Source organism: Monodon monoceros, unplaced genomic scaffold (genome assembly GCF_005190385.1).
Source record: "Monodon monoceros isolate NGI ecotype Baffin Bay Population unplaced genomic scaffold, NGI_Narwhal_1 Super_Scaffold_4, whole genome shotgun sequence".
Classification (NCBI taxonomy): Eukaryota; Metazoa; Chordata; class Mammalia; order Artiodactyla; family Monodontidae; genus Monodon; species Monodon monoceros.
The window spans coordinates 21,303,604-21,329,781 of NW_021703781.1; the positions used below are offsets into that span (position 1 = coordinate 21,303,604).

Sequence of the window (26,178 nt, forward strand, 5' to 3'; positions counted from 1 at the left end):
TCACCCCAGGAACCCCCTTCACCAGCTGGGAGATCAGCCGGGACAGGGAGCTTCAGCAGCTCAGAGGACAGTGTGGCCAGCCGGCTTGCAGCAGGCAGAACAGAGAGAGACCAGCACAGACAGTCCCGGCCACCTCGTTGCACTCCGCAGCCCAGACGCGCATCTGCTGGAGCACGTGGGGCTGGGTGCTGAAACTTGGGCTTCAGCAGATAGACACGGAGAGGACGGGTTGGCTGCACAGAGATAGCCCAAAGGGGCTGGAGTGTGGTCCAGGCTGCAACCAGGCGTGTGTGCAGGACAGAGTATGGGTTGGTCACAGAAGCCCCGTTATTAACGTGTACACCGAGAGAGTGGGGGGCCTCGCCATGGCAGCCTCATTCTCGGTGCTTACAGTGGGCACGGCTCCCCCTCTACAGCTCTGGGGGCGTGCGAGTGCTGGCGGGTTGCCCATATGCAGAGGCAGGGCTGAAATCTGAGGCGTGTGACTTCAGTGGATTTATGTTGCTGCAGGCAGCTTTGTACCTTCATTGCCTGTGGGACACCTGAGCAGATTACTGGTGCTCCTGTAGCTATGGCGGGTCCAGCATTAGTAGCTGCAGGCTTTGTGGGCCCCGTGCATGCAGATGCATGGTCAGGGCCTGAGCTGACTCCTTAGCTCCCACGGCGGGTCCAGGTGTGCGACTACAGCGGTCCCCATTCCTGACGGGCGGATCAGTGCTAGTGGCTTCGTGAGCACAGCACCTGAGGTACACCTGGTAGACTGCCTGCATTCCCATGGCTGACTGGGGGCCGAGGGCAGTGCCAACAACAGTGTACTTTGTGAGCCCGCACAACAGGTGACAGGCATCACCACAGAGCGCATTTCCTAGTGGACAGCTCCGGTGGAAGAACACTCAGTGGCTCCTCTCTCGGCAGGAGTGCTCCAGTCCTGCCTACCTCACACCACAGCTCAGAAATGGATCTGGGGCTTCTTCTCCAACAACTGGGGAGCAGACCCGCCCCAAAGAGGGCTGTGACCACCACAGAGCAAAGAGGAGGCCCTGCTGAACATCCAGTGCAGGCTCTGGTCACCACAACACCTATCGTACCTCCTATAACATCCAGCACAACCTGAAGTCAGACACGGCAGGCGTCCACACTAAAAAGTCCTCGCACCAAAAATATCAGGCCACACAGGGATGCTCCCACAGAAGAACAGCCCTTCAAGACCACAGTATATAACTTTGTCTTAAATCCACAGAGTCAGAGAAATTTAAGTGAAATGAAAAGGCAGAGGAACTACTCCCAATTAAAATAAGAAAATCCCCTGAAAGAGCAAATAATGAAACAGACCTCTACAGACTACCAGACCCCCAGTTCAAGAAGGAGGTAATAAAGATACTGAAAGAATTAAGAAAGGCTATCAACAAATACAAATCACTGTAAAAAGGAACTAGAAACTATAAAGGGGAGACAATTAAAATTATAAAACTCACTTGCCAAGATGAAAGCCAACCTAAAGGCAATAAATAGCAAACTAAATAATGCAGAAGAATGAATAAGTGATCTGGAAGATAGAGTAATGGAAATCACCCAATCAGAACAGCAGACAGAAAGACAAGAAAAAGCAATATATGAGATCTATGGGATAATATAAAGCATGTCAATCTACGCACAGTAGGAATCCCAGTAGAAGAAGAAAAAGGGGATCAAAAATGTATTAGAAGAAATTATAGCTGAAAATTTCCCAAACCTGAAGAAGGAAACAGATATCCAGGTATAGGAAGCACAGAGGGTCCAAAACAAGATGAACCTGAAGAGAACTACACCAAGACACATTATAATTAGAATGGCAAAAGTGAAAAATAAACGGAGGATTCTAAGGACAGCAAGAAAAAAACAAGGAATTAGTTACAAGTGAACCACCATAAGACTATGAGCTGACCGCAATACAGAAACACTGCAGGCCAGAAGGGAGTGGCAAGATATATTCAAAGTCCTGAAACGGAAAAACCTGCAACCTAGGATACTCTAACCAGCAAGATTATCATTTAGAATAGAAGGAGAATTTCTCAGAGAAGAAAAAACTAAAAGAATACAGTAATACTAAAATCCTAGAATACTAAAATACTAGAATTTCTCAGAGAAGAAAAAACTAAAAGAATACAGTAATACTAAAATCCTAAAAGAAATATTGAAAGGTATTCTCTAAATAGAAAAGAAGAATCTATAGGAAAGAGAAAATCACACAATTGGAAAAAAAAGTCACTTAAATAAACCAGTACAGAGATTGAGGAAAAATAATCAAAAAAATTTTTGTGAAAGTGATGATAGCCACATGGAACAGCAAAAGTATAAATGAGATGTAAAAGAGGACATCAGAGTCAAAATGTGGGGGAAGAAAGTAAGACAATGTAGATTTTTCTTCTTAGACTATGCTTGAGCCTATATGGCTACCAGTCTAAAGCAAGTAGATACAGTAATGGGTAAACGTACTTGAAAACAGGGTAATCACAAAACAAAAACATATTCACAAAAAACGAAGAGAACAAAAAGCATAATACAAAAGAAAACCATCAAATCACAAAAGGAAAAAAAAGAAACAAGAAATACAAAATCAATAAGAAAACAAGGTTTAAAATGGCAATAAAAAATATCTTTCCATAATTACCTTAAATGTCAATGGACTAAATGCTCCAATCAAAGCACACAGACTGGCCGACTGGATAATAAAACAAGAGTCTACAATATGCTGGCTATAACAGACCCACTTTAGGGTGAAGGACACACATAGATTGAAAGTGAGGTTATCAAAAACAATATTTCTAGCAAATGGAAATGACAATAAAGCAGGGAGTAGCAATACTCATATCAGACAAAATAGACTTTAAAGCCAAGGCCATAAAGAAACAAAGAAAAACACTATATGATAAAGGTATCAATACAAGAAGAGGATATTACACTCATTAACATATATGCACCTATTATAGGAGCACTTAAATAAAACAAATGTTAAGAGACATAAAGGGAGAAACTGATGGGAATATAATAATAGTGGGAGATTTTAACGGCCCACTGTCATTAATAAAGAGATCTTCTAGATAGAAAATTGATAAATGAAAAGAGATCCTAAATGACACAGTAGAGCAGTTAAACAATAGATATTTTCAGCATATTACATCCAAAAAACTAGAATACACATTCTATTCAAGTGCACATAGAACATTTTCTAGAACAGGCCACATACTGTCTCACAAAACAAGCCTAAACAAATTTAAGATAGAAATTTGAAGTATCTTTTCTAACCACAATGGCATGAAACCAGAATTCAACCAGAGAGAGAAAGGAAAAGAAAAGACTTACATGGAGACCATACAACATGCTACTAAAAAACCAATGGGTGAACAATGACATAAAAGAGGAAATTTTTAAAAACCATGAGACGAACAACAATGAAAATCTAACCATACCAAATCTCTGGGACGAAGCAAAAGCAGTCCTAAGAGGGAAGTACAGAGCCATACAAGTCTTCCTAAAAAATAAGAAAAATCTCAAATAAACAACCTAACCTACCACCTAAGAAAATTAGAAAAAGAATAAACAAAACCTAAAGGTAACATAAGAAATGTAATAATAAAGATCAGAGAGAAAATAGAGATGAAGAAAAATGTAAAAATTCAAAAAAATCAAGAGTTGGTTTTTTGAAAGAGTAAACATAATGGACAAACCTCTGGCCAGGAACACCAAGAAGAAAAGAAAGAGGACCTAAGTTAAAAAAAAATAAGAAATGAAAGAGAAGGAGAAACAAACTTCTGAATTGTTTTGTCTCCTTTGCTGCACGTGCTGTTATCACCAGTCAGTGCATTGTGATGCACAAGGGCTAGGGTGAAATGGAAATTTCTTTTAGGAAACAGGAAATAGGTTACGAATAAAAGAATGCTCATCCACTGAAAGGAGATGGTCTCTCTCTGGGCATCAGTGTTGACTGAATGCAGAGAACCTGGAAATTGATTCAGGAGTTTTGGAAACTAAACAAAACAAAATCACTGAGGGGCTTCCCTGGTGGCGCAGTGGTTAAGAATCTGCCTGCCAATGCAGGGGACACGGGTTCAAGCCACATGCCGCAGAGCAACTAAGCCCATGTGCCACAACCACTGAGCCTGCGCTCTAGAGCTCACGTGCCACAACTACTGAAGCCTATGCACCTAGAGCCTGTGCTCTGCAACAAGAGAAGCCACTGCAGCACAACGAAGAGTAGCCCCTGCTTGCCGCAACCAGAGAAAGCCCATGCACAGCAACAAAGACCCAACACAGCCAAAAAAAAAAAATCACTGAACATCATCAGGATTGTCAAATTCTAACCAGAACTGAACCAGCCGTGTGGCTGACAGGGTCTTGGTGCTCCGGCCGGGTGTCAGGCCTGTGCCTCTGAGGTGGGAGAGCCGAGTTCAGGATATTGGTCCACCAGAGCCCTCCCGGCTCCACATAACATCAAACAGCGAATGCTCTCCCAGAGATCTCCATCTCAACGCTAAGACCCAGCTCCACTCAACAACCAGCAAGCTACAGTGTTGGACGGCCTATGCCAAACAACTAGCGAGACAGGAACACAACCCCACCCATTACAAGAGAGGCTGCCTAAAATCATAATAAGGTCACAGACGCCCCAAAACACACCACTGGACATGGTCCTGCCCACCAGAAAGACAAGATCCAGCCTCATCCACCAGAACACAGGAACTAGTCCCCTCCACCAGGAAGCCTACACAACCCACTGAACCAACCTTAGGCACTGGGGGCAGACACCAAAAACAACGAGAACTATGAACCTGCAGCCTGTGAAAAGGAAACCCCAAACACAGTAAGTTAAGCAAAATGAGAAGACAGAGAAACACACAGCAGATGAAGGAGCAAGGTAAAAACCCACCGGACCAAACAAACGAAGAGGAAATAGGCAGTGTACCTGAATAAGAACTCTGAGTAATGATAATAAAGATGATCCAAAATCTTGGAAATAGAATGAAGACAATACAAGAAATGTTTAACAAGGACCTAGAAGAACTAAAGAGCAAACAAACACTGACGAACAACACAATAAATGAAATTAAAAAATCTCTAGAAGGAATCAATAGCAGAATAACTGAGGCAGAAGAACAGATAAGTGACCTGGAAGATAAAATGGTGGAAATAACTGCTGCAGAGCAGAATAAAGAAAAAAGAATTGAGGCCAGTCTTAGAGACCTCTAGGACAAAACTGAACACACCAACATTCGAATTACAGGGGTCTCAGAAGAATAAGAGAAAAAGAAAGGGACTGAGAAAATATTTGAAGCAATTATAGTTGAAAACTTCCCTAATATGGGAAAGGGAATAGTCAATCAAGTCCAGGAAGCGCAGAGAGTCGCATACAGGATAAATCCAAGGAGAAACACGCCAAGACACATATTAATCAAACTAACAAAAATTAAATACAAAGAAAAAAATATTAAAAACAGCAAGGGAAAAACAACAAATAACATACAAGGACATCCCCATAAGGTTAACAGCTGATCTTTCAGCAGAAACTCTGCAAGCCAGAAGGGAGAGGCAGGACACATTTAAAGTGATGAAAGGGAAAAACCTACAACCAAGATTAAGCTACCCAGCAAGGATCTCATTCAGATTTGACAGAGAAATTAAAAGCTTTACAGACAAGCAAAAGCTAAGAGAATTCAGCACCATCAAACCAGCTTTACAACAAATGCTAAAGGAACTTCTCTAGGCAGGAAACGAGAAGGAAAAGACCTACAATAACAAACCCAAAACAATTAAGAAAATGGTAATAGGAACATATCAATAGCTGCCTTAGATGTAAATGGATTAAATGCTCCAACGAAAAGACACAGACTGGCTGAATGCATACAAAAACAAGACCCATATATATGCTGTCTAGAAGAGACCCAACTTCAGACCTAGGGACACATACAGACTGAAAGTGAGGAGATGGAAAAGATATTCCATGCAAATGGAAATCAAAAGAAAGCTACAGCAGCAATTCTCATATCAGACAAAATAGACTTTAAAATGAAGACTATTACAAGAGACAAAGAAGGACACTACATAATGATCAAGGGATCTATCCAAGAAGATATAACACTTGTAAATATTTATGCACCCAACATAGGAGCACCTCAATACGTAAGGCAAATGCTAACAGCCATAAAAGGGGAAATCAACAGTAAAACAATCATAGTAGGGGACTTTAACACCCCACTTTCACCAATGGACAGATCATCCAAAATGAAAATAAATAAGGAAACACGAGCTTTAAATGATACATTAAACAAGATGGACTTAATTGATATTTATAGGGCATTCCATCCAAAAACAACAGATTACACTTTCTTCTCAAGCATGCACAGAACATTCTCCAGGATAGATCACATCTTGGGTCACAAATCAAGCCTCAGTAAATTTAAGAAAACTGAAATCGTATCAAGCATCTTTTCTGACCACAACACTATGAGATTAGAAATCAATTACAGGGAAAAAACGTAAAAAACACAAACACATGGAGGCTAAACAATACGTTACTAAATAACCAAGAGATCACTGAAGAAATCAAAGAGGAAATCAAAAAATACCCAGAGACAAATGATAATGAAAACACGATGATCCAAAACCTATGGGATGCAGCAAAAGCACTTCTAAGACGGAAGTTTATACCTATACAAGCCTACCTCAAGAAACAAGAAAAATCTCAAATAATCTAAACTTACACATAAAGGAACTAGAGAAAGAAGAACAAACAAACCCAAAGTTAGCAGAAGGAAAGAAATCATAAAGATCAGATCAGAAATAAATGAAAAAGAAATGAGGGAAACAATAGTAAAGATCATTAAAACTAAAAGCTGGTTCTTTGAGAAGATAAAATTGATAAACCATTACCCAGACTCATCAAGAAAAAAAGGGAGACGACTCAATAGAATTAGAAATGAAAAAGGAGAAGTAACAACTGACACTGAAAGAATACAAAGGATCAGGAGAGATTACTACAAGCAACTATATGCCAATAAAATGGACAACCTGGAAGAAATGGACAAATTCTTAGAAAAGCGCAACCTTCCGAACTGAACCAGGAAGAAACAGAAAATATAAACAGACCAATCACAAGCACTGAAATTGAGACTGTGATTAAAAATCTTCCAACAGGGCTTCCCTCGTGGCACAGTGGTTAAGAATCCGCCTGCCAATGCGGGAGACATGGGTTTGAGCCCTGGACCGGGAAGATCCCACATGACACGGAGCAACTAACTCCGTGTGCCACAACTACTGAGCCTGTGCCCTAGAGCCTTCGAGCCACAGCTACTGAAGCCCGCGTGCCTAGAGCCCATGCTCCGCAACAGAAGCCACCGCAATGAGAAGCCTGTGCACAGCAACGAAGACCCAACGCAGCCATAAATAAATTAATTTAAAAAAATCTTCCAACAAAGAAAAGTCCAGGACCAGATGGCTTCACAGATGAATTCTATCAAACATTTAGGGAAGAGCTAACACCCATCCTTCTCAAACTCTTCCAAAAAATTGTAGAGGAAGGAACATTTCCAAACTCATTCTATGAGGCCACCATCACCCTGATACCAAACCAGACAAAAATACTACAAAAAAAGAAAATTACAGACCAATATCACTGATGAACATAGATGCAAAAATTGGCAACAAAATACTAGCACACAGAATCCAACAACACATTAAAAGGATCATACACCATGATCAAGTGGGATTTACCCCAGAGATGCAAGGATTTTTCAATATACACAAATCAATTAATGTGATACACCATATTAACAAATTGAAGAATAAAAACAATATGATCATCTCAAGAGATGCAGAAAAAGCTTTCAACAAAATTCAACACCCATTTATGATAAAAACCCTCCGGAAAGTAGGCAAAGAGGTAACTTACCTCAACATAATAAAGGCCATATATGACAAACCCACAGCCAACATCATTCTCAATGGTGAAAAACTGAATTCATTTCCACTAAGATCAGGAACAAGACAAGGCTGTCCACTCCCACTGCTATTATTCAACATAGTTTTGGAAGTTTCAGCCACAACAATCAGAGAAGAAAAAGAAATAAAAGGAATCCAAATTGGAAAAGAAGAAGTAAAGCTGTCACTGTTTGCAGATGACATGATACTATACATAGAGAATCCTAAAGATGCCACCAGAAAACTACTAGAACTAATCAATGAAGTTGTAAAGTTGCAGGATATATAATGCACAGAAATCTCTTGCATTCCTATACACTAATGATGAAAAATCTGAAAGAGAAATTAAGGAAACACTCCCATTTACCATTGCAACAAAAAGAATTAAAAACTTAGGAATACACCTACCTAGGGAGACAAAAGACCTGTATGCAGAAAACTATAAGACACTGATGAAAGAAATTAAAGATGATACCAACAGTTGGAGAGAGATACTATGTTCTTGGATTGGAAGAATCAATATTGTGAAAATGACTATACTACCCAAAGCAATCTGCAGATTCAATGCAATCCCTATCAAATTACCAATGGCATTTTTTTACAGAACTAGAACAAAAAATCTTAAAATTTGTATGGAGACACAAAAGACCCCGAATAGGCAAAGCAGTATTGAGGGAGAAAAATGGAGCTGGAGGAGTGAGACTCCCTGACTTCAGACTATACTGCAAAGCTACAGTTATCAAGACAATATGGTACTGGCACAAAAACAGAAATATAGATCAATGGAACAGGATAGAACGCCCAGAGATAAACCCACGCACCTATGGTCAACTAATCTATGATGAAGGAGGCAAGGATATACAATGGAGAAAAGACAGTCTCTTCAATAAGTGGTGCTGGGAAAACTGGACAGCTACATGTAAAAGAATGAAATTAGAACACTCCCTAAAACCATACACAAGTATAAACTCAAAATGGATTAGAGACCTAAACATAATACCAGACACTATAAAACTCTTAGAGAAAACACAGGAAGAACACTCTTTGACATAAATCACAGCAAGATCTTTTTTGATCCACCTCCTAGAGTAATGCAAATAAAAACAAAAATAAACAAATGGGACCTAATGAAACTTAAAAGCTTTTGCAAAGCAAACTACAAACAAGATGAAAAGACAACCCTCAGAATGGGAAAAAATATTTGCAAACGAATCAATGGACAAAGGATTAATCTCCAAAATATATAAACAGCTCATGCAGCTCAATATTACAAAAAAACAAACAACCCAATCAAAAAATGGGCAGGGGCTTCCCTGGTGGCGCAGTGGTTGAGAGTCCGCCTGCTGATGCAGGGGACACAGGTTCGTGCCCCGGTCTGGGAAGATCCCACATGCCATGGAGCAGCTGGGCCCGTGAGCCATGGCCGCTGGGCCTCCGCGTTCGGAGCCTGTGCTCCACAACAGGAGAGGCCACAACAGTGAGAGGCCTGTGTACGAAAAAAAAAAAAAAATGGTTAGAAGACCTAAATAGACATTTCTCCAAAGAGGACATACAGATGGCCAAGAAGCACATGAAAAGCTGCTCAACATCACCAATTATTAGAGAGATGCAAATCAAAACTACTACAATGATGGGCTTCCCTGGTGGCTCAGTGGTTAAGAATCTGCCTGCCAGTGCAGGGGACACGGGTTCAAGCCCTGGCCTGGGAAGATCCCACATGCCGTGGAGCAACTAAGCCCGTGTGCAACAACTACTGAAGCCCACGCGCCTAGAGCCTGTGCTCTGCAACAAGAGAAGCCACCGCAATGAGAAGCCTACGCACCACAATGAAGAGTAGCCCCCATTCACCACAACTAGAGAAAACCTGCATGCAGCAACGAAGACCCAATGCAGCCACAAAAAATTAAAAAATAAAATAAATAAATTTATTAAAAAAAAAACCTACAATGAGGTATTACCTCACACCAGTCAGAATGGGCATCATCAGAAAACCTACAAACAACAAATGCTGGAGAGGGTGTGGAGAAAAGGGGACCCTCTTGCACTGTTGGTGGGAATGTAAATTGATACAGCCACTATGGAGAACAGTGTGGAGGGTCCTTAATAAACTAAAAATAGAATTACCATATGAACCAGCAATCCCACTATTGGGCATATAACCAGAGAAAACCATAATTCAAAAAGAAACATGCACCCCAAACTGCACTGCAGCACAATTTACAATAGCCAGGTCATGGAAGCAACCTAAATGCCCATCTACAGACGAATGGATAAAGAAGATGTGGTACATATATACAATGGAATATTACTCAGCCATAAAAAAGAACGAAATTGGGTCATTTGTAGAGACGTGGATGAATCCAGAGACTGTCATACAGAGTGAAGTAAGTCAGAAAGAGAAAAACAAGTATCGCATGTTAACGCATATATGTGGAACCCAGAAAAATGGTGCAGATGAACTGGCTTGCAGGGCATAAATTGAGACACAGATGTAGAGAACAAACGTATGGACACCAAGGGGGGAAAGCAGCGGCGGGTGGGAGTGGTGGTGTGATGAATTGGGACTGACATGTACACAGTGATGTGTATAAAATGGATGACTAATAAGAACCTGTATAAGAAAATAAAATAAAATTCAAAAATTCAAAAAAAAATATCTTCCAACAAACAAAAGCCCAGGACCAGATGGCTTCACAGGCAAATTCTATCAAACATTTAGAGAATAGCTAACACCTATCCTTCTCAAACTCTTCCAAAACATAGCAGAGGGCGGAACACTCCCAAACTCATTCTACGAGGCCATCATCACCCTGATACCAAAACCAGACAAAGATGTCACAAAAAAAGAAAACTACAGGCCAATATCACTGATGAACATAGATGCAAAAATCCTCAACAAAATGCTAACAAACAGAATCCAACAGCACATTAAAAGGATCATGCAACATGATCAAGTGGGGTTTATCCCAGGAATGCAAGGATTCTTCAATATAGACAAATCAATCAATGTGATAAACCATATTAAGAAGTTGAAGGATAAAAACCATATGATCATCTCAATAGATGCAGAAAAAGCTTTCAACAAAATTCAACACCCATTTATGATAAAAACCCTCCGGAAAGTAGGCAAAGAGGTAACTTACCTCAACATAATAAAGGCCATATATCACAAACCCACAGCCAACATCATTCTCAATGGTGAAAAACTGAATTCATTTCCACTAAGATCAGGAACAAGACAAGGCTGTCCACTCCCATTGCTATTATTCAACATAGTTTTGGAAGTTTCAGCCACAACAATCAGAGAAGAAAAAGAAATAAAAGGAATCCAAATCGGAAAAGAAGTAAAGCTGTCACTGTTTGCAGATGACATGATACTATACATAGAGAATCCTAAAGATGCTACCAGAAAACTACTAGAGCTAATCAATGAATTTGGTAAAGTAGCAGGATACAAAATAATGCACAGAAATCTCTTGTATTCTTATACACTAATGATGAAAAATCTGAAAGAGAAATTAAGGAAACACTTCCATTTACCAATGCAACAAAAAGGATAAAATACCTAGGAATAAACCTAAGGAGACAAAAGACCTGTATGCAGAAAACTATAAGACACTGGTGAAAGAAATTAAAGATGATAGAAACAGATGGAGAGACATACCATGTTCTTGGACTGGAAGTATCACCATTGTGAAAATGACTCTACTACCCAAAGCAATCTACAGATTCAATGCAATCCCTATCAAACTACCAGCAGCATTTTTCACAGAACTAGAACAAAAACTTTCACAATTTGTATGGAAACACAAAAGACCCCGAATAGCCAAAGCAATCTTGAGAATGAAATAACAGAGCTGGAGGGATCAGGCTCACCGACTTCAGACTCTACTACAAAGCTACAGTAAGCAAGACAGTATGGTACTGGCACAAAAACAAAAACACCAATTAATGGAACAGGATAGAAAGCCCAGAGATAAACCCACACACATATGGTCAACCTTATCTTTGATAAAGAAGGCAAGAATATACAATGGAGAAAAGAGAGCCTCTTCATTAAGTGGTGCTGGGAAAACTGGACTGCTACATATAAAAGAATGAAATTAGAACACTCCCTAACACCATACACAAAAATAAACTCAAAATGGATTAAAGACCTAAATGTAAGGCCAGACACTATAAAACTCTTAGAGGAAAACATAGGCAGAATATTCTATGACATAAATCACAGCAAGATCCTTTTTGACCCACCTCCTACAGAAATGGAAATAAAAACTAAAATAAACAAATGGGACCTAATGAAACTTAAAAGCTTTTGCACAGGAAAGGTAACCATAAACAAGACGAAAAGACAACCCTCAGAATGGGAGAAAATATTTGCAAATGAAGCAACTGACAAAGGATTAATCTCCAAAATTTACAAGCAGCTCATGCAGCTCAGTTTCAAAAAAACAAACAACCCAATCCAAAAATGGGCAGAAGACATAAATAGATATTTCTCCAAAGAAGATATACAGATTGCCAACAAACACATGAAAGGATGTTCGACATCACTAATCATTAGAGAAATGCAAATCAAAACTACAGTGAGGTATCACCTCACACCAGTCAGAATGGCCAGCATCAAAAAATCTACAAACAATAAATGCTGGAGAGGGCGTGGAGAAAAGGGAACCCTCTTGCACTGTTGGTGTGAATGTAAACTGATACAGCCACTATGGAGAACAGTATGGAGGTTCCTTAAAAAACTACAAATAGAACTACCATACGACCCAGCATTCCCACTACTGGGCATATACCCTGAGAAAACCATAATTCAAAGAGAGTCATGTACCACAATGTTCACTGCAGCTCTATTTACAATAGCCAGGACATGGAAGCAACCTAGGTGTCCACTGACAGATGAGTGGATAAAGAAGATGTGGCACATATATACAATGGAATATTACTCAGCCATAAAAAGAAACGAAATTGAGTTATTTGTAGTGAGGTGGATGGACCTAGAGTCTGCCATACAGAGTGAAGTTAGAAACAGAAAAACAAATACTGTATGCTAACACATATATATGGAATCCAAAAAAAAAAAAACGTTCTGAAGGACCTAGAGGCAGGACAGGAATAAAGATGCAGATGTAGAGAATGGACTTGAGGACACGGGGAGGGGGAAGGGTAAACTGGGACGAAGTGAGAGAGTCGCATGGACTTACATACACTACCAAATGTAAAAAGATAGCTAGTGGGCAAGTAGCCGCATAGCACAGGGAGATCAGTTTGGTGCTTTGTGTCCACCTAGAGGGGTGGGATAGGGAGGGTGGGAGGGAGACCCAAGAGGGAGGAGATATGGGGATATATATATATATATATAGCTGATTCACTTTTTTACAATGCAGAAACATACCATTGTAAAGCAATTTTACTCCAATAAAGATGTTAAAAAAAAAAGAAAGAAAGAAGAGATATAATAACTGGTAACTGCAGAAATACAAACAACCATAACACAATACTGTGAACCATTATATCCCAACAAACTGCACAACCTAGAAGAAATGGAAAAGTTTGTAGAAAATTACTGTCCACCACAATTCAATCAGTAAGAAATATATAATTTAAACACACTGACCACCAGAAGTGAAATTAATATCTAATAAAAAAAGCTTACTGTGAACAAAAGAGCAATACAAGATGTCTTCACTGGGAAAGTAGACCAAACATACAAAGAACTTATACGAATCCTTCTGAAACTCTTACAGAAGACTGAAGAGGACATAACACTCCCAAAATCATTTGGTGAAGTGACCATCACCATGATATTAAAAAAAGACAAAGACACTAGCAAAAAGAAAATTATAGGCCAATATGTCTAATGAATATACATGTAAAAATTCTCAACAGAATATTAGCAAAACAAATCCAACAACACATTAGAAAGACCATAGACCAAGTTAAAGGTGGATTCATCCCAGGCCCAGAAGGATGGTACAACATATGCAAATCAATCAGATGGCATGATAGTAAACATAGAAAATCCTAAAGTTGCTACCAGAAAACTATTAGAGCTAATCAATGAAATTAGTAAAGTTGCAGGATACAAAATTAATACACAGGAATCTGTTAGGTTCCTATACACTAACAATGAAAAATCAGAAATTCAAGAAACAATCCCATTAACCACTGCATCAGAAAGAATAAAATACCTAGGAATAAATCTACCTAAGGAGGTGAAAGACCTGTATGCAGAAAACTATAAAATACTGATGAAAGAAACCAAAGATGACACAAACAGATGGAGAGATACACCATGTTTTTGGATTGGAAGAATCAATATTGTGAAAATGACTGTACTACCCAAAGCAATCTACGGATTCAATGCAATCCCTGTCAAATTACCAATGGCATTTTTCACTAGAACAAAAAATTTTACAATTTGTATGGAAATACAAAAGACCCCGAATAGCCAAAGTAATCTTGAGAAAGAATAAAGGAGCTGGAGGAATCAGGCTATACTGACTGATTTCAGACTGACTTCAGACTATACTACAAAGCTACAGTAATCAAGACAGTATGGGACTGGTACAAAAACAGTAATACAAATCAATGGAACAGGATAGAAAGCCCAGAAACAATCAATTAATGTCAATTAATTACACACTTATGGTCAATTAATCTACAACAAAGGAGGCAAGAATATACAATGGAGAAAGGACAACCTCTTCAATAAGTGGTTCTGGGAAAACTGGACAGCTACGTGTAAAAGAATGAAATTAGAACACTCCCTAACACCATACACAAATATAAACTCAAAATGGATTAAAGACCTAACTGTAAGGCCAGACACTATAAAACTCTTAGAGGAAAAAACAGGCGGGGGCTTCCCCGGTGGTGCAGTGGCCGATGCAGGGGACACGGGTTCGTGCCCCGGTCCGGGAAGATCCCACATGCCGTGGAGCAGCTAGGCCCGAGCCATGGCCACTGAGCCTGCGCATCCAGAGCACAGGCAACGGGAGAGGCCACAACAGTGAGAGGCCTATGTACTGCAAAAAAACAAAAACAAAAAAAAAAACCGGCGGAACACTCCTTCATATAAATTGCAGCAAGATCTTTTTTGACCCACCTCCTAGAGTAATGAAGATAAAAACAAAAGTAAGCAAATGGGATCTAATTAAATTTAAAAGCATTTGCACAGCAAAGGAAACCATAAACCAGATGAAAAGACAACCCTCAGAATGGGAGAAAATATTTGCAAATGAAGCAACTGACAAAGGATTAATCTCCAAAATATAAAAACAGCTCATGCAGCTCAATATCAAAAAAACAAACAACCCAATGCAAAAACGGGCAGAAGACCTAAATAGACATTTCTCCAAAGACGACATACAGATGGGCAACAAACACATGAAAACATGCTCATCACTAATTATGAGAAAAATGCAAATCAAAACTACAATGAGTTATCACCTCACATTGGTCAGAATGGCCGTCATCAAAAAAATCTACAAACAAGAAATGAGGAAAGGGTGTGGAGAAAAGGGAACCCTCTTGCACTACTGGTGGGAATGTAAATTGATACAGCCACTGTGGAGAACAGTATGTGGGTTCCTTAAAAAACTAAAGATAGAACTACCATATGACCCAGCAATCCCACTACTGGGCACACAAACAGAGAAAAGTATAATTCAAAAAGACACATGGACCCCAATGTTCACTGCAGCACTATTTACAATAGCCAGGACATGGTGGCAACCTAAATGTCCATCAGCACAAGAATGGATAAAGAAGATGTGGTACATATATACAATGGAATATTACTCAGCCATAAAAGGAATGAAACTGGGTCATTTGTAGCGATGTGGATGGACCTAGAGACTGTCATACAGACTGAAGAAATGCAGAAAGAGGAAAACACTTATCGTACATTAACGAAAATATGTGGAATCTAGGATGATCGTATCTAGGATCTAGATGATTGTATTTGCAAACCAGAAACAGAGACAAAGAGGTAGAGTTCAAACGTAAGGATACCAAGGGGGAAAGGGGGAGTGGGATGAATCGGGAGATTGAGATTGACATATATACATACTGCTACTATGTATAAAAGATAACTAATGAGAACCTACTGTATAGCAGAGCAAAATCTACTCATTGCACTGTGATGACCTAAAGGGGAACAAAATCCAAAATAGATGTGTGTGTGTGTGTGTGTGTGTGTGTGTGTGTGTGTGTGTGTGTGTACACATAAATGTATATGTATAGTGATTCATTTTGCTGTCCAGTAGAAACTAACACAACATTGTAAAGAAACTATACTCCAATAAAAATTAATTAAAAAAAAACTAAAAGTAGAGTTACCATATGATCCAACAAAACCACTCCTGGGCATATAGCTGGAGAAAACTCTAAATCAAAAAGATACATACACCCCAATGTTCATGGAAGCACTATTTACAATAGCCAAGACATGGAAGCTATCTACATGTGCATCAATGGATGAATTCATAAAGATGTGCTATATATATAGACATATGTATAAATAGATATGTGTATATCTATATATGCACAATTAAATACTACTCAGCCATAAAAAAGAAAGAAATTATGCCATTTGCAGAAGAGATGATCATACGACATCACACAGAGAAAGACAAATATCATATGGTACCACTTATACGTGGAATCTGAAATATGACACAGATGAACTTATTTGCAAACCAGAAACAGACTCACACACATAGAACACAAATTCATGGTTCCCGCAGGGGAAAGGGCGGAGAAGGGATAAATTAGGAGTTTGGGATTAGCAGATACAGACTACTATATATAAAACAGATAAACAACAAGGTCCTACTGTACAGCACAGGGAACTCTATTCAATATCTTATAAGGAACGATAATGGAAAAAGTACGACGAGGAATGGAGATACATAAATGTATAACTGAATCACTTGGCTGTACACCAGAAACTAACACAACATTGTATATTAACCATACTTAAAAAAAAAACCCAAAAACAAACAAAAATAGCTCATACACCACGATCAAGTTGGATTCATTCCAGGCTCACAAGGAGGGTTCAACATACACAAATCAACCAGCGCAACACAGCACATCAACCAAAGAAAAGACAAAAACCACACAATCATCGCCATCGATGCAGGAAAAGCATTTCATAAAATTCAACATACATTCATCATAAAAACTCTTACCGGTGCGGGTATGGAGGGAACACATCTCAACATAATAAAAGCTATTCATGACCAACCCACAGCCAACATAATACTCAATGAGGACAAGCTGACAGTCTTCCCACTAAAATCTGGAACAAGTCAAGGATGCCCACTCTCACTGCTTTTATTCAACATGGTATTGCAAGTCCTCACCACAACACTCAGACAAGAAAAAGATACAAAAGGTATCCAAATTGGAAGGAAAGAGGTACAATTCTCTTGGTATGCAGATGACCTGATACTATACATAGAAAACCGTAAAGACCCCACACAAAAACTACGAGCAATGATAAACAAATTCAGCAAGGTAGCACGATGCAAGACTGACATATGGAAATCTGTTGCATTTCTTCACACTAACAATGAAATATCAGAAAGGGAAAGTAAACAAAACAATCCCGTTTAAAATCGTATCGAAAAATAAAATACAGAGGAATAAACCTGACCAAGAAGGTGAGAGACTTATATGCTAACAACTGCAACACACTGATAAAGGCCACTGAAGATGATTCAAAGAAGTGGACAGCTATCCCATACTCCTGGAGTGGAAGAACTAGTATCATTTAAATGGCCATACTACCCAAAGCAAACTACAGATTTCATGCGATCCCTACCACACTACCCATGACACTTCTCACAGAACTCGAACAAATAATCCTAAATGTACATGGAACCATAAAAGACCGAGAATTACCAAAGTGCTCCTGAGGAAAAAGAACAAAGCTGCAGCCATAACCCGCCCAGACTTCAGACAACACTACAAAGTTACAGTAACCAAAACAGCATAGTACTGGCACAAACACAGCCATAGGGATAAAGGGAACAAAATATAGAGAGCCCAGAGATAAACTCACACACCTACGGTCGATTAGTCTTTGACAAAGGAGGCGAAAATATACAATGGAGAAGAGACAGTCCCTTCAGCAAGTGGTATTGGGAAAGCTGGACAGCCTCATGTAAACCAATGAAGTTGGAACACTCCCTCATTCCACACACAAACATATACTCAAAATGGCTTAACAACTTAAATGCAAGACATGACACCACCAAACTCCTAGAAGAGAACCTTAGGTAAAACATACTCTAGCATAAATCCTAGAAATGTTTTCTAAGGTCGGCCTCCCAAGGCAATGGAAACAAAAGCAAAACTACACAAATAGGACCTCATCAAACTTCTCATCTTTTGCACAGCAAAGGGAACCATAAGCAAAACCAAAAGACAACCTACGAAATGGGAGAAAATATCTGCAACGGGGTGGCCGACAAGGGCTTCGTTTCCAAAATATACCAACAGCTCATACCACTCAATACCAAAACCACAAACAACCCAACTTTAAAAGTGGGCAGAAGACCTCAACAGACACTTCTCCAAAGGAGACATACGCATGGGCAATAGGCACATGAACAGATGGCCAACATCACTAATTACTTGAGAAATGCAAGTCAAAACTCCAATGAGCTGTCACCTCACAATCGGGCAGAGTGGCCATCATCAAAAAGGCTATAAATAATAAATGCAGGAGGGGATGTGGAGAAAAAGGAACCCTCCTACCCTCTTGATGGGCACATAAATTGGTGCAGGCACTATGGAGAAGAGTATGGAGGTTCCGTAAAAAACTAAACAGAGTTACCATATGATCCAGCAATCCCACTCCTGGCCATATAGCTGGAGAAAACTCTAATTTGAAAATATACATGCACCCCAATATTTAAGCAGTACTATTTACAATAGCCAAAACTTGTAAGGAACCTTTATGTCCACTGATAGCTGTATGCATAAGGAAGATGTGATACACAAACACACACACACACACACACACACACACAATGGAATATTACTCAGCCATAAAAAAGAATTAAATAATGCCATTTGCAGCATCATGGATGGACCTAGAGATTATTTTACTACTTGAAATCAGACAGATACAAATATCATGATATCAATCACATATGGAATATAAAAAATAGTACAAATGAACTTATTAGAAAACAGAAACACTTACAGTAATAGAAAACATACTTACCGTTACCAAAGGGTAAAGTGGGGTAGGGATAAATGAGGAGTATGTGATTAACAGATACACACTACCATATGTAAAATACATAAACAACAGGGATGTATGTATAGCACAGTGAACTATCTTCAACATTTTGTAATAACCTTTAATGGAGAAGTATAAAAAAGATATCTATACTGTATATATGTGTGTGTGTATACATATGTACTCATACACATATATGTAACCAAATCACTGGTCTACACCTGAAATTTATACAGTATGGCAAATTGGCAAATGAACTATGCTTCAAGTAAAAAATAAATAAATAAAAAGAGAGATCTCCATGTGTTGGATCCTGAAGGCTGGGAAGAAGATCTAGTCGTAGGTCCCACCATGCATATAAATGTCCGGCTAACCTTTATCTTTTCGAGATGCTCCCTCAGTCACCGCTGCGTCCAGAGTCCTAATCAGGTCTTGGAGGCAGAGTGAAATCACTTTGTGTTTGTTAACTCACTTCTTATCTTTGCATCTGGCGTTAACTTCATTCATGCTGCCTAGTAAGAGTTAACTATTTTTCTAATTATTTCCCTGAGGTACTAAGGAGCTTAAAAGGCAGGGTGCTCTGGTCCCCTTTCCCCCTAGTGGCCTGAACTCTGTCTTGCACAGAGTAGGTGATTTAGATGCCCGTTGACTCCGATTTGGATTGACTTGTGGAAAAGAAGATTCCAGAGCCTGAGGCCAAGTGAAGTAGTGTTTTTATTTGAGGCATAAAAGCACATGGGCTTCTGTCACACGGGATGAGGATGGCTTTAGGTTACTGGTTTCTAAGATAAGACTTTATGTTAAACACGGCTTCTATCACAGCTTCTTGGGAAATGAATCAGAGAACAAGACACAGCCAGGAAAGAAAATAATTACTGTTGCTGGGAAGTTGTAAAGAAAGAGAAGAACTTATTCAAATCAATGTACATGTCACAGGGCCCCAAGGAGGACGAGAGTGGTGTGGGGAAAAACGGTCTAAGCTCCTCGTCTTGGCAGTGATGTTGGCCTCTCCTTCCAAGGCAAGGACTTGCCCCTAAATGGAAGCAGCGGGGTCAACTTGGCCCTTCTGACTGCACCAACATCTCAGGGCTCCCCAGTTCCCTCTCTGGATCCCCAGTTCAGTCCCCGCCTTTCCCCTGAAGAACTCAGAGAGGAAGGACAGGGTCTATGTCATGGACACTGCTACTTGCTCGATGAAGCTGGCCAGGTTTATGTCCCGTTCTGAAAGGCCCGCACACTCATGAGTGCTCAGGGTGATGTGGACCTGAAACAAAACCAGAGATTCGGGGCCAGCTGATTCCACCGACTGCACCTAAGAGCAGGAGAGAGTCACCAGCTCCCGGGCTCAGCCACACCAAGAAGTGTAACCAGACACTAACCCCTCTCCTGGGGGCTGCCTTCCTGACAAGTCTCTAACATCAGTGCAAAACTGTCTTCTATTACACCTCCATAAACACTGGTAACCACAGCATAGGATAAAAAAAGAAAGATCCAGATATCAAGAGCAACCTCAAGATCAGAGACAAGACCCCAAACCAACTCCTCAACACGGTCCATTTACAGAACATCACTTCCAGCCTTAATGCCTTTAGAAAGAGTCCAGCATAGCTCTTGGTTCACGACAGGCATTTAATGACTGTTTCCATTCATTCAGCAGACAGGCTGATCTCCTTGGTGTGCATGGGTATTCTTAGTTCAAGTTTATTGCCTTTTCATTCTTCCATATCTCCAGAAAATGTCACCCCTTTAGAGCTATTAACAGTGAATATGCCTGGTCCCCACAGCCTTTCCTTCTCTAGGATTTGCCTTCTTAATGTCTCCTTAACCCACACGTTGTCTCACTAGTTTCAAGTTGCTTTTCTTTAATCTGTAGTGAGACTGAATATTTTCTAGGGGTGTTTATGTCGATCCTAGGAAGGAGATGAAAGGAACAGGAGCGGACAGTCGACCTATGGGGTGAGGAAAGCCCACAGGCAAGTCCAAGGAAGTGGCCTTCAGAATGAGTTGGAGTTCTAGGCATGTATCACTCACCTTGTTGTACACGTTAAACCATTCAGGATGGTGGTCCAATTTCTCAGCCTGAAGAGCCACTCTTGTCATGAAGCCAAAAGCCTGTTTAATGAATTGAGACCCAGGTTAGTGTCCTGAAGGAGAGGACTGCTGGGCCCCCTTTTATGGCCAGCGTAAGGCCCAGACTCAGGAGGATTGCCTCGCTCCCTACAAGGTGATCCTTCTAGCTTTCAGCATTCCGCCTAGCACCCTGCCACTGGTTCTGAGGCTGCAGTTTGAGGTGGTCCTTCTGCAGTAGGAAGTCTTGTTACCAGGACCACCAACAAGGTGGAAACCCCAGAGAGCTTCTGAGTCTTCGCCAATCTTTTGGTTATCTACTAAAATGTCTTCAAATGTGCATCCGCTTCCCACTTGAACTGTCTTCTCTAAGGATCGTTTCGAAAAGTTCCAGGTGTGGAGAGCCCAAGACCCATCTCCGCCCTCTCCAATCCCCAAGGAGGACACCTTCCAAGTAAACTGGATTAGCGGAGCATCTGACAGTGTTGGCTAACAGAACTTTAAGGGAAGGAACACGTTCTGGAGCGTGACCCCGATCAGCCCCAGTCTCAGGAAACTCTGTCCCACCCTGATGCCATACCCGATTGAAGTCTTTGAAATGGAACTGCTTGAAGATGGCATCCCGGCCTTCCAGCTCGTTCCACCCCACGGCCCGCAGGTTTGGCAGCAGCTGGTCCCTCTCCTCAGCACTTAGCCTGTGCGCTTTGCCAGCCTAGGAGAGGGAAAACACAGAAGACCAAAGACATTTGTTTTTTTTCACAGGACAAAAGAGAGGGCTCTGGACCTTTGGGGAAATTTAGCCAGCCTCCACTGGCAGTTCTGGTGGCGCAGTCAAAGGGCAGCTGGTCTAAATCAACAGACTGGGAGGAGGGGCTCTGTCTGGTGCACTGATAGGTTCTTAGAGAACAGAGAGTCCTGAGGTGTAATGCAAATCGCTGGGGCAGAGAAACACTCCTTCCCCACCCCTACCCCCAAAGCCTTACAGAGGGCACCCCTCCGTAAAAAAACTAGGTCTCTTCTGTTCATGGGGGAGCAAAAGTAAATCAAGCCCCTACTGTTGCTGTGTATTGAAGAGGAAACTGCGGCCTAGAGAGGGGAAATGACCTCTCTTCCTTCATCCCCCACCCTCAGTCAGCAAAAGCACAGGAATCCTTCTCAAGGTGGGTCCATGTGTCTGCATCCCTGGGGCTGGGCAAAGGAACCAGCACTTAAAACATGGTCCAGGCGATCCCTAGCCACACCGTGGTCAACAACCACTGGACTACCTCCTAGTGGGTATCCCACCACGCTCCCAGGCAGCCTCTGGTTCCCAGCTGCCAGGCCTACGTTTCCCAGTTTTCCACCTTCTTTTCTATTCTGTCAGCTTGGGAAGCTGGAGCCACAGAGCTCAGTCCCCAAAGCAGAAGTAACTTGGCCAAGGGCAAATGGCAAAGCCACTGCCTCAGCCTATTTTCCTATTGTGCAAAATGCCCTCGAGGCAGCCCAAACTGGCGTTAATTCAGGCTGTGAGTGGAACCCTCTCTTGGAGAACAGAAGAAAGCAAAGGTCAGTTCCAGCCTCTAAGAAGATCCAGGTGGAGGAGCTTAAGGGATCCCAGAATTTAGGCCCCTGAAGTAGAACTACCCAAGGCAGGAAAGTGAGAGTGCTAAATTAAATCAGTTAGGTCTGGGAAGAGAATGCAAGGGAGGTTAATTTAGCTTTTATGAGGCAGCCTGCCAACTGGAAGCCAGGTGGCCTTGGGGCGCTCATCTCCCCTGGCCTGATGGGTATAAAGGCACAAGAACTTCCACTTTAGGAATCAGCCAGAGGAGCCAGGAGACACTTTAATAAACTCCATTGTTATTTAAGGGAATATCACCTGCATTTTTAAAAAGAGACTTGCTGGGGCAAGTAAGCTTATGACAGGCCTTCAGGTTTGGGGCAGAACTGGAAAAACATTTCAGGGCTCTGATAACCGTTTTCTCCCTCCTGAAAGTGCCATTTCTCTCTGGACCAATCTGGCTGGCTCTGTCTCCTCTACTGGGCTCTGGAAGGCCAGTGAGGGCAGTCGAGATCTGCATCACCGCCCAACCCCCAGACAGCTGACCCTGTCTCAGTGGCTGGTAAGCCTGGTCCGTGTATCCAGGCAACCGGGTGACCACATGGCAGCCAAGGCATCAGAACCCACCATTTAGTTCTCTGGCTCTGAAAGGAGTGCGCAGGTACTAGCGGGCTCCTAGGAGGCTCCTTTTTAGAGTCTTCTGGAATCCCCTACATTTCACAGCCTGGGGCTGAACTGACAAGTCCCTCTGAAATCTGGGATCAGAGAGGGGGCAGGGGTGGTGTTTGCTTAGTAAATCACAGGTCAGGCCTGGACTCAGCCTGGGCCTCTGGGAGTGTGCAGAGGGGTTACTGATTACCCACGCCCTGTGGCTTTGGGCCTCAGTGTACCTCACAATCAGCTCACCCACCACCTCCCCTCCATCTGAACCGTAGCCTTCAAAGTGCCCTCCCAGGTGGCACCGCAGTCCCGACCGCTCCTAACGCTTTGAGGCCTAACACTTCTGCTGTTTAGTAAAGCTTCCTGGGTCTAGAAGCTTCTCCGCAGGCTCACCTTCACCTCCCTAGCTGAGCACAGGGCCTGAGACTCCCAGGAAAGCTCAGCCTGGAGGGCGGGTAACCCTGAGCAATCATGTCCCCATTGCTGGGCAGGGGCCTCAAACTAGGAGCCAGGGGCCGGCTCTGAGGTCGGGGGACAGCACAGAGGGCTTAGCAGAAGAGCAAGCGAGAAGGGCAGTAAACAGGCAGACAGAGGGGACACGCAAATTCAGTCGCCCCAATACAGGACAGAACCTCTCCACCAAGGGGAACTATGCCCTGGGCTCACTATGCTGCCCCTCCCCACCCCCGCCCAGAAAGGTCTCTAAACCCCACCCGCGGCACTGAGGCCCCGCGCGGGCTCTGGCCGGGGCTCCCGCCTAGCTGTAACCTGGACCTGCCACCGCCCCTCTCCCGGCTTCAGCTTCCCAGGGGGCACCACTCGGGAGCGGGGGTGGGACAGAGACCCCCACTCTCCCAGCCGGGCGTGCGGCTGCTCTGCGAAGGCCTCAGAGGAACCCCCCCGCCCCGTACCTCCCGGCGCCGTCCTCTGGCCTGGGCGGGGACCCAGCGCGGCCCCTGGCTCTCCTCCGCCCCTCCCGCGCGCCCCCTCCTAACCCGGCCGCCCCTACGGGTGATCCCCCCCACTCGCTCACCATGCCGGGCGCGGACGCGGGCAGCAGCTGGTGGCGGCGGAGCAGACGAGCGAGACGCCCGGCGCACTGGGACGCCGTCGCGCGGGGCGGCGCTCGGGCCGCCCCGGGGCTGGAGCTCAGCCGGGAAGGGGCCGCCCACTGGTAATCATTAACAACAGCTGGGGCTGCCTTCCAGCACTTTCCTCAGTGCCGACGTTGCAGGGAGCTCGGGGATTAAGGACCCAGGCTCCAAACGCGGACTCCAGCAATTGCATCGCGCTCTGCCACTTACCAGCTGTGTGACCCTGGGCGCGAGATTACTTTTTCTTTTTTAAAAACACCTTATTGAGAAATTGACCCACACAGTAAACCGCACATGTTTAAAGTGTACAGTTTGATGCGTTTTGACATGTATGCATCTGTGCAACCATCGCTACGATAAAGATCATGAACATAGCCATAACCCTTAAGTTGCGTCCTCCCAACTCAAGACAACTGTTGACCTGCTTCCTCACTATAGATTAGGTTGCATTTTCTAGAATGCTATGTAAATGCAAATCATACAAATTATACTCTTTTTATATCTGCCTTCTTTCACTCAGCAGGATTACCCATGTCGTCGCACATATCAATAGTTTCTTCCTTTTTATGTCTAAGTAGACGTTATTTTATAGTATTATATTGTAATGGATATGCTACAATTTGTTGGACGTTTGGGTTGTTTCCAGTTTTTGACTATTACAAATAAAGCTGCTGTGAACTTTGGCATACAAGTGTTTGTATGGATATATGTTTTCACTTGTCTTGCGTGAATACCTAGGAGTGGAATGGCTAGGCCATGTGGCAAGTATATACTTATAACTTGTTAGAAATCTGCCAAACTGCTTCTGAAAGTGGTCAGACCATCTTACATCCCCACCAGCAGTGTATGAGACTTCCAGTTCCCTTGCACCGCGCCCCCCCAGCTGCACGAATACTTGCTATGTCAGTCTTTTTAATTTTAGCCAATTTAATTGGTGCGCAGTGGTATCTCACTGTGGTTTTGAGTTTCCTAAATGACTAATGATATTAAATACCTTTTCATGTGCTTATTTGCCAATGGTCAGTCTTTGGTGAATTGCCTGTTCAAATTTCCTGCCCGTTTAAAAAAGAAAAATTGAGTTTTTTGTTTTCTTACTGGGTTTTCAGAGTTCTTCATTCTGGATACAAGCACTTTATCAGATATATGATTTGCAAATATTTTGTTTGCTTTCTCACAATGTCTTTCAAAGAGCGAATGTTCTTAATTTTGATGAAATCCAACTTATCAAAAGTTTCTTTTATGAATTGGTATTTTGATGTTGTAACTAAGAAATCTTTGCCTAACCCAAGGTCACAAAGATTTTTCTCCTATGTTTTCTTCTATATTTTATAGTTTTTAGTTTTACTTTTTAGAATTTACAGTGCTTTTTTAAAGTTGGTTTTCGGAGCTCTATATATCTCAACTTTAATTGCTTGTCAGTTTTAGATATTGCAAATATCTCCTCCCGTTCAGCCATCTGTACACTAACTTCTTGCATGATGTCCTTTGTTGGCAGAAATCTTATATTTTGGTATAATAAGACTTATGCATTAGCTTGGCAACGCTGGTGGGTAGAGGGCAGACGAGAGTTTTCAAAGACAGAAAGGAGGATTTGGGCTCTG

At 41.9% G+C, this 26,178-nt stretch overlaps 1 protein-coding gene across 2 annotated transcripts in view; it reads right to left on the bottom strand.

The window, feature by feature from the left end:
- PCBD1 (pterin-4 alpha-carbinolamine dehydratase 1) overlaps positions 1 to 24,626 on the bottom strand; it is a 28,085-nt gene extending 3,459 nt beyond the window's left edge. The window contains exons 1-4 of one of the 2 annotated variants that reach the window (XM_029201006.1): positions 24,517 to 24,626; positions 21,864 to 21,995; positions 21,248 to 21,328; positions 19,913 to 20,480 (exon numbers count right to left, since the gene is read on the bottom strand). In XM_029201006.1, the coding sequence (XP_029056839.1) occupies positions 20,382 to 20,480; positions 21,248 to 21,328; positions 21,864 to 21,995; positions 24,517 to 24,519 (315 nt within the window). In that variant the 5' untranslated portion in view covers positions 24,520 to 24,626 and the 3' untranslated portion in view covers positions 19,913 to 20,381. Of the gene's footprint in view, positions 1 to 19,912; positions 20,481 to 21,247; positions 21,329 to 21,863; positions 21,996 to 24,516 lie in introns of those variants that run through there. The other variant, XM_029201007.1, reaches the window with a different exon arrangement.
- Positions 24,627 to 26,178: the final 1,552 nt, after the last annotated feature.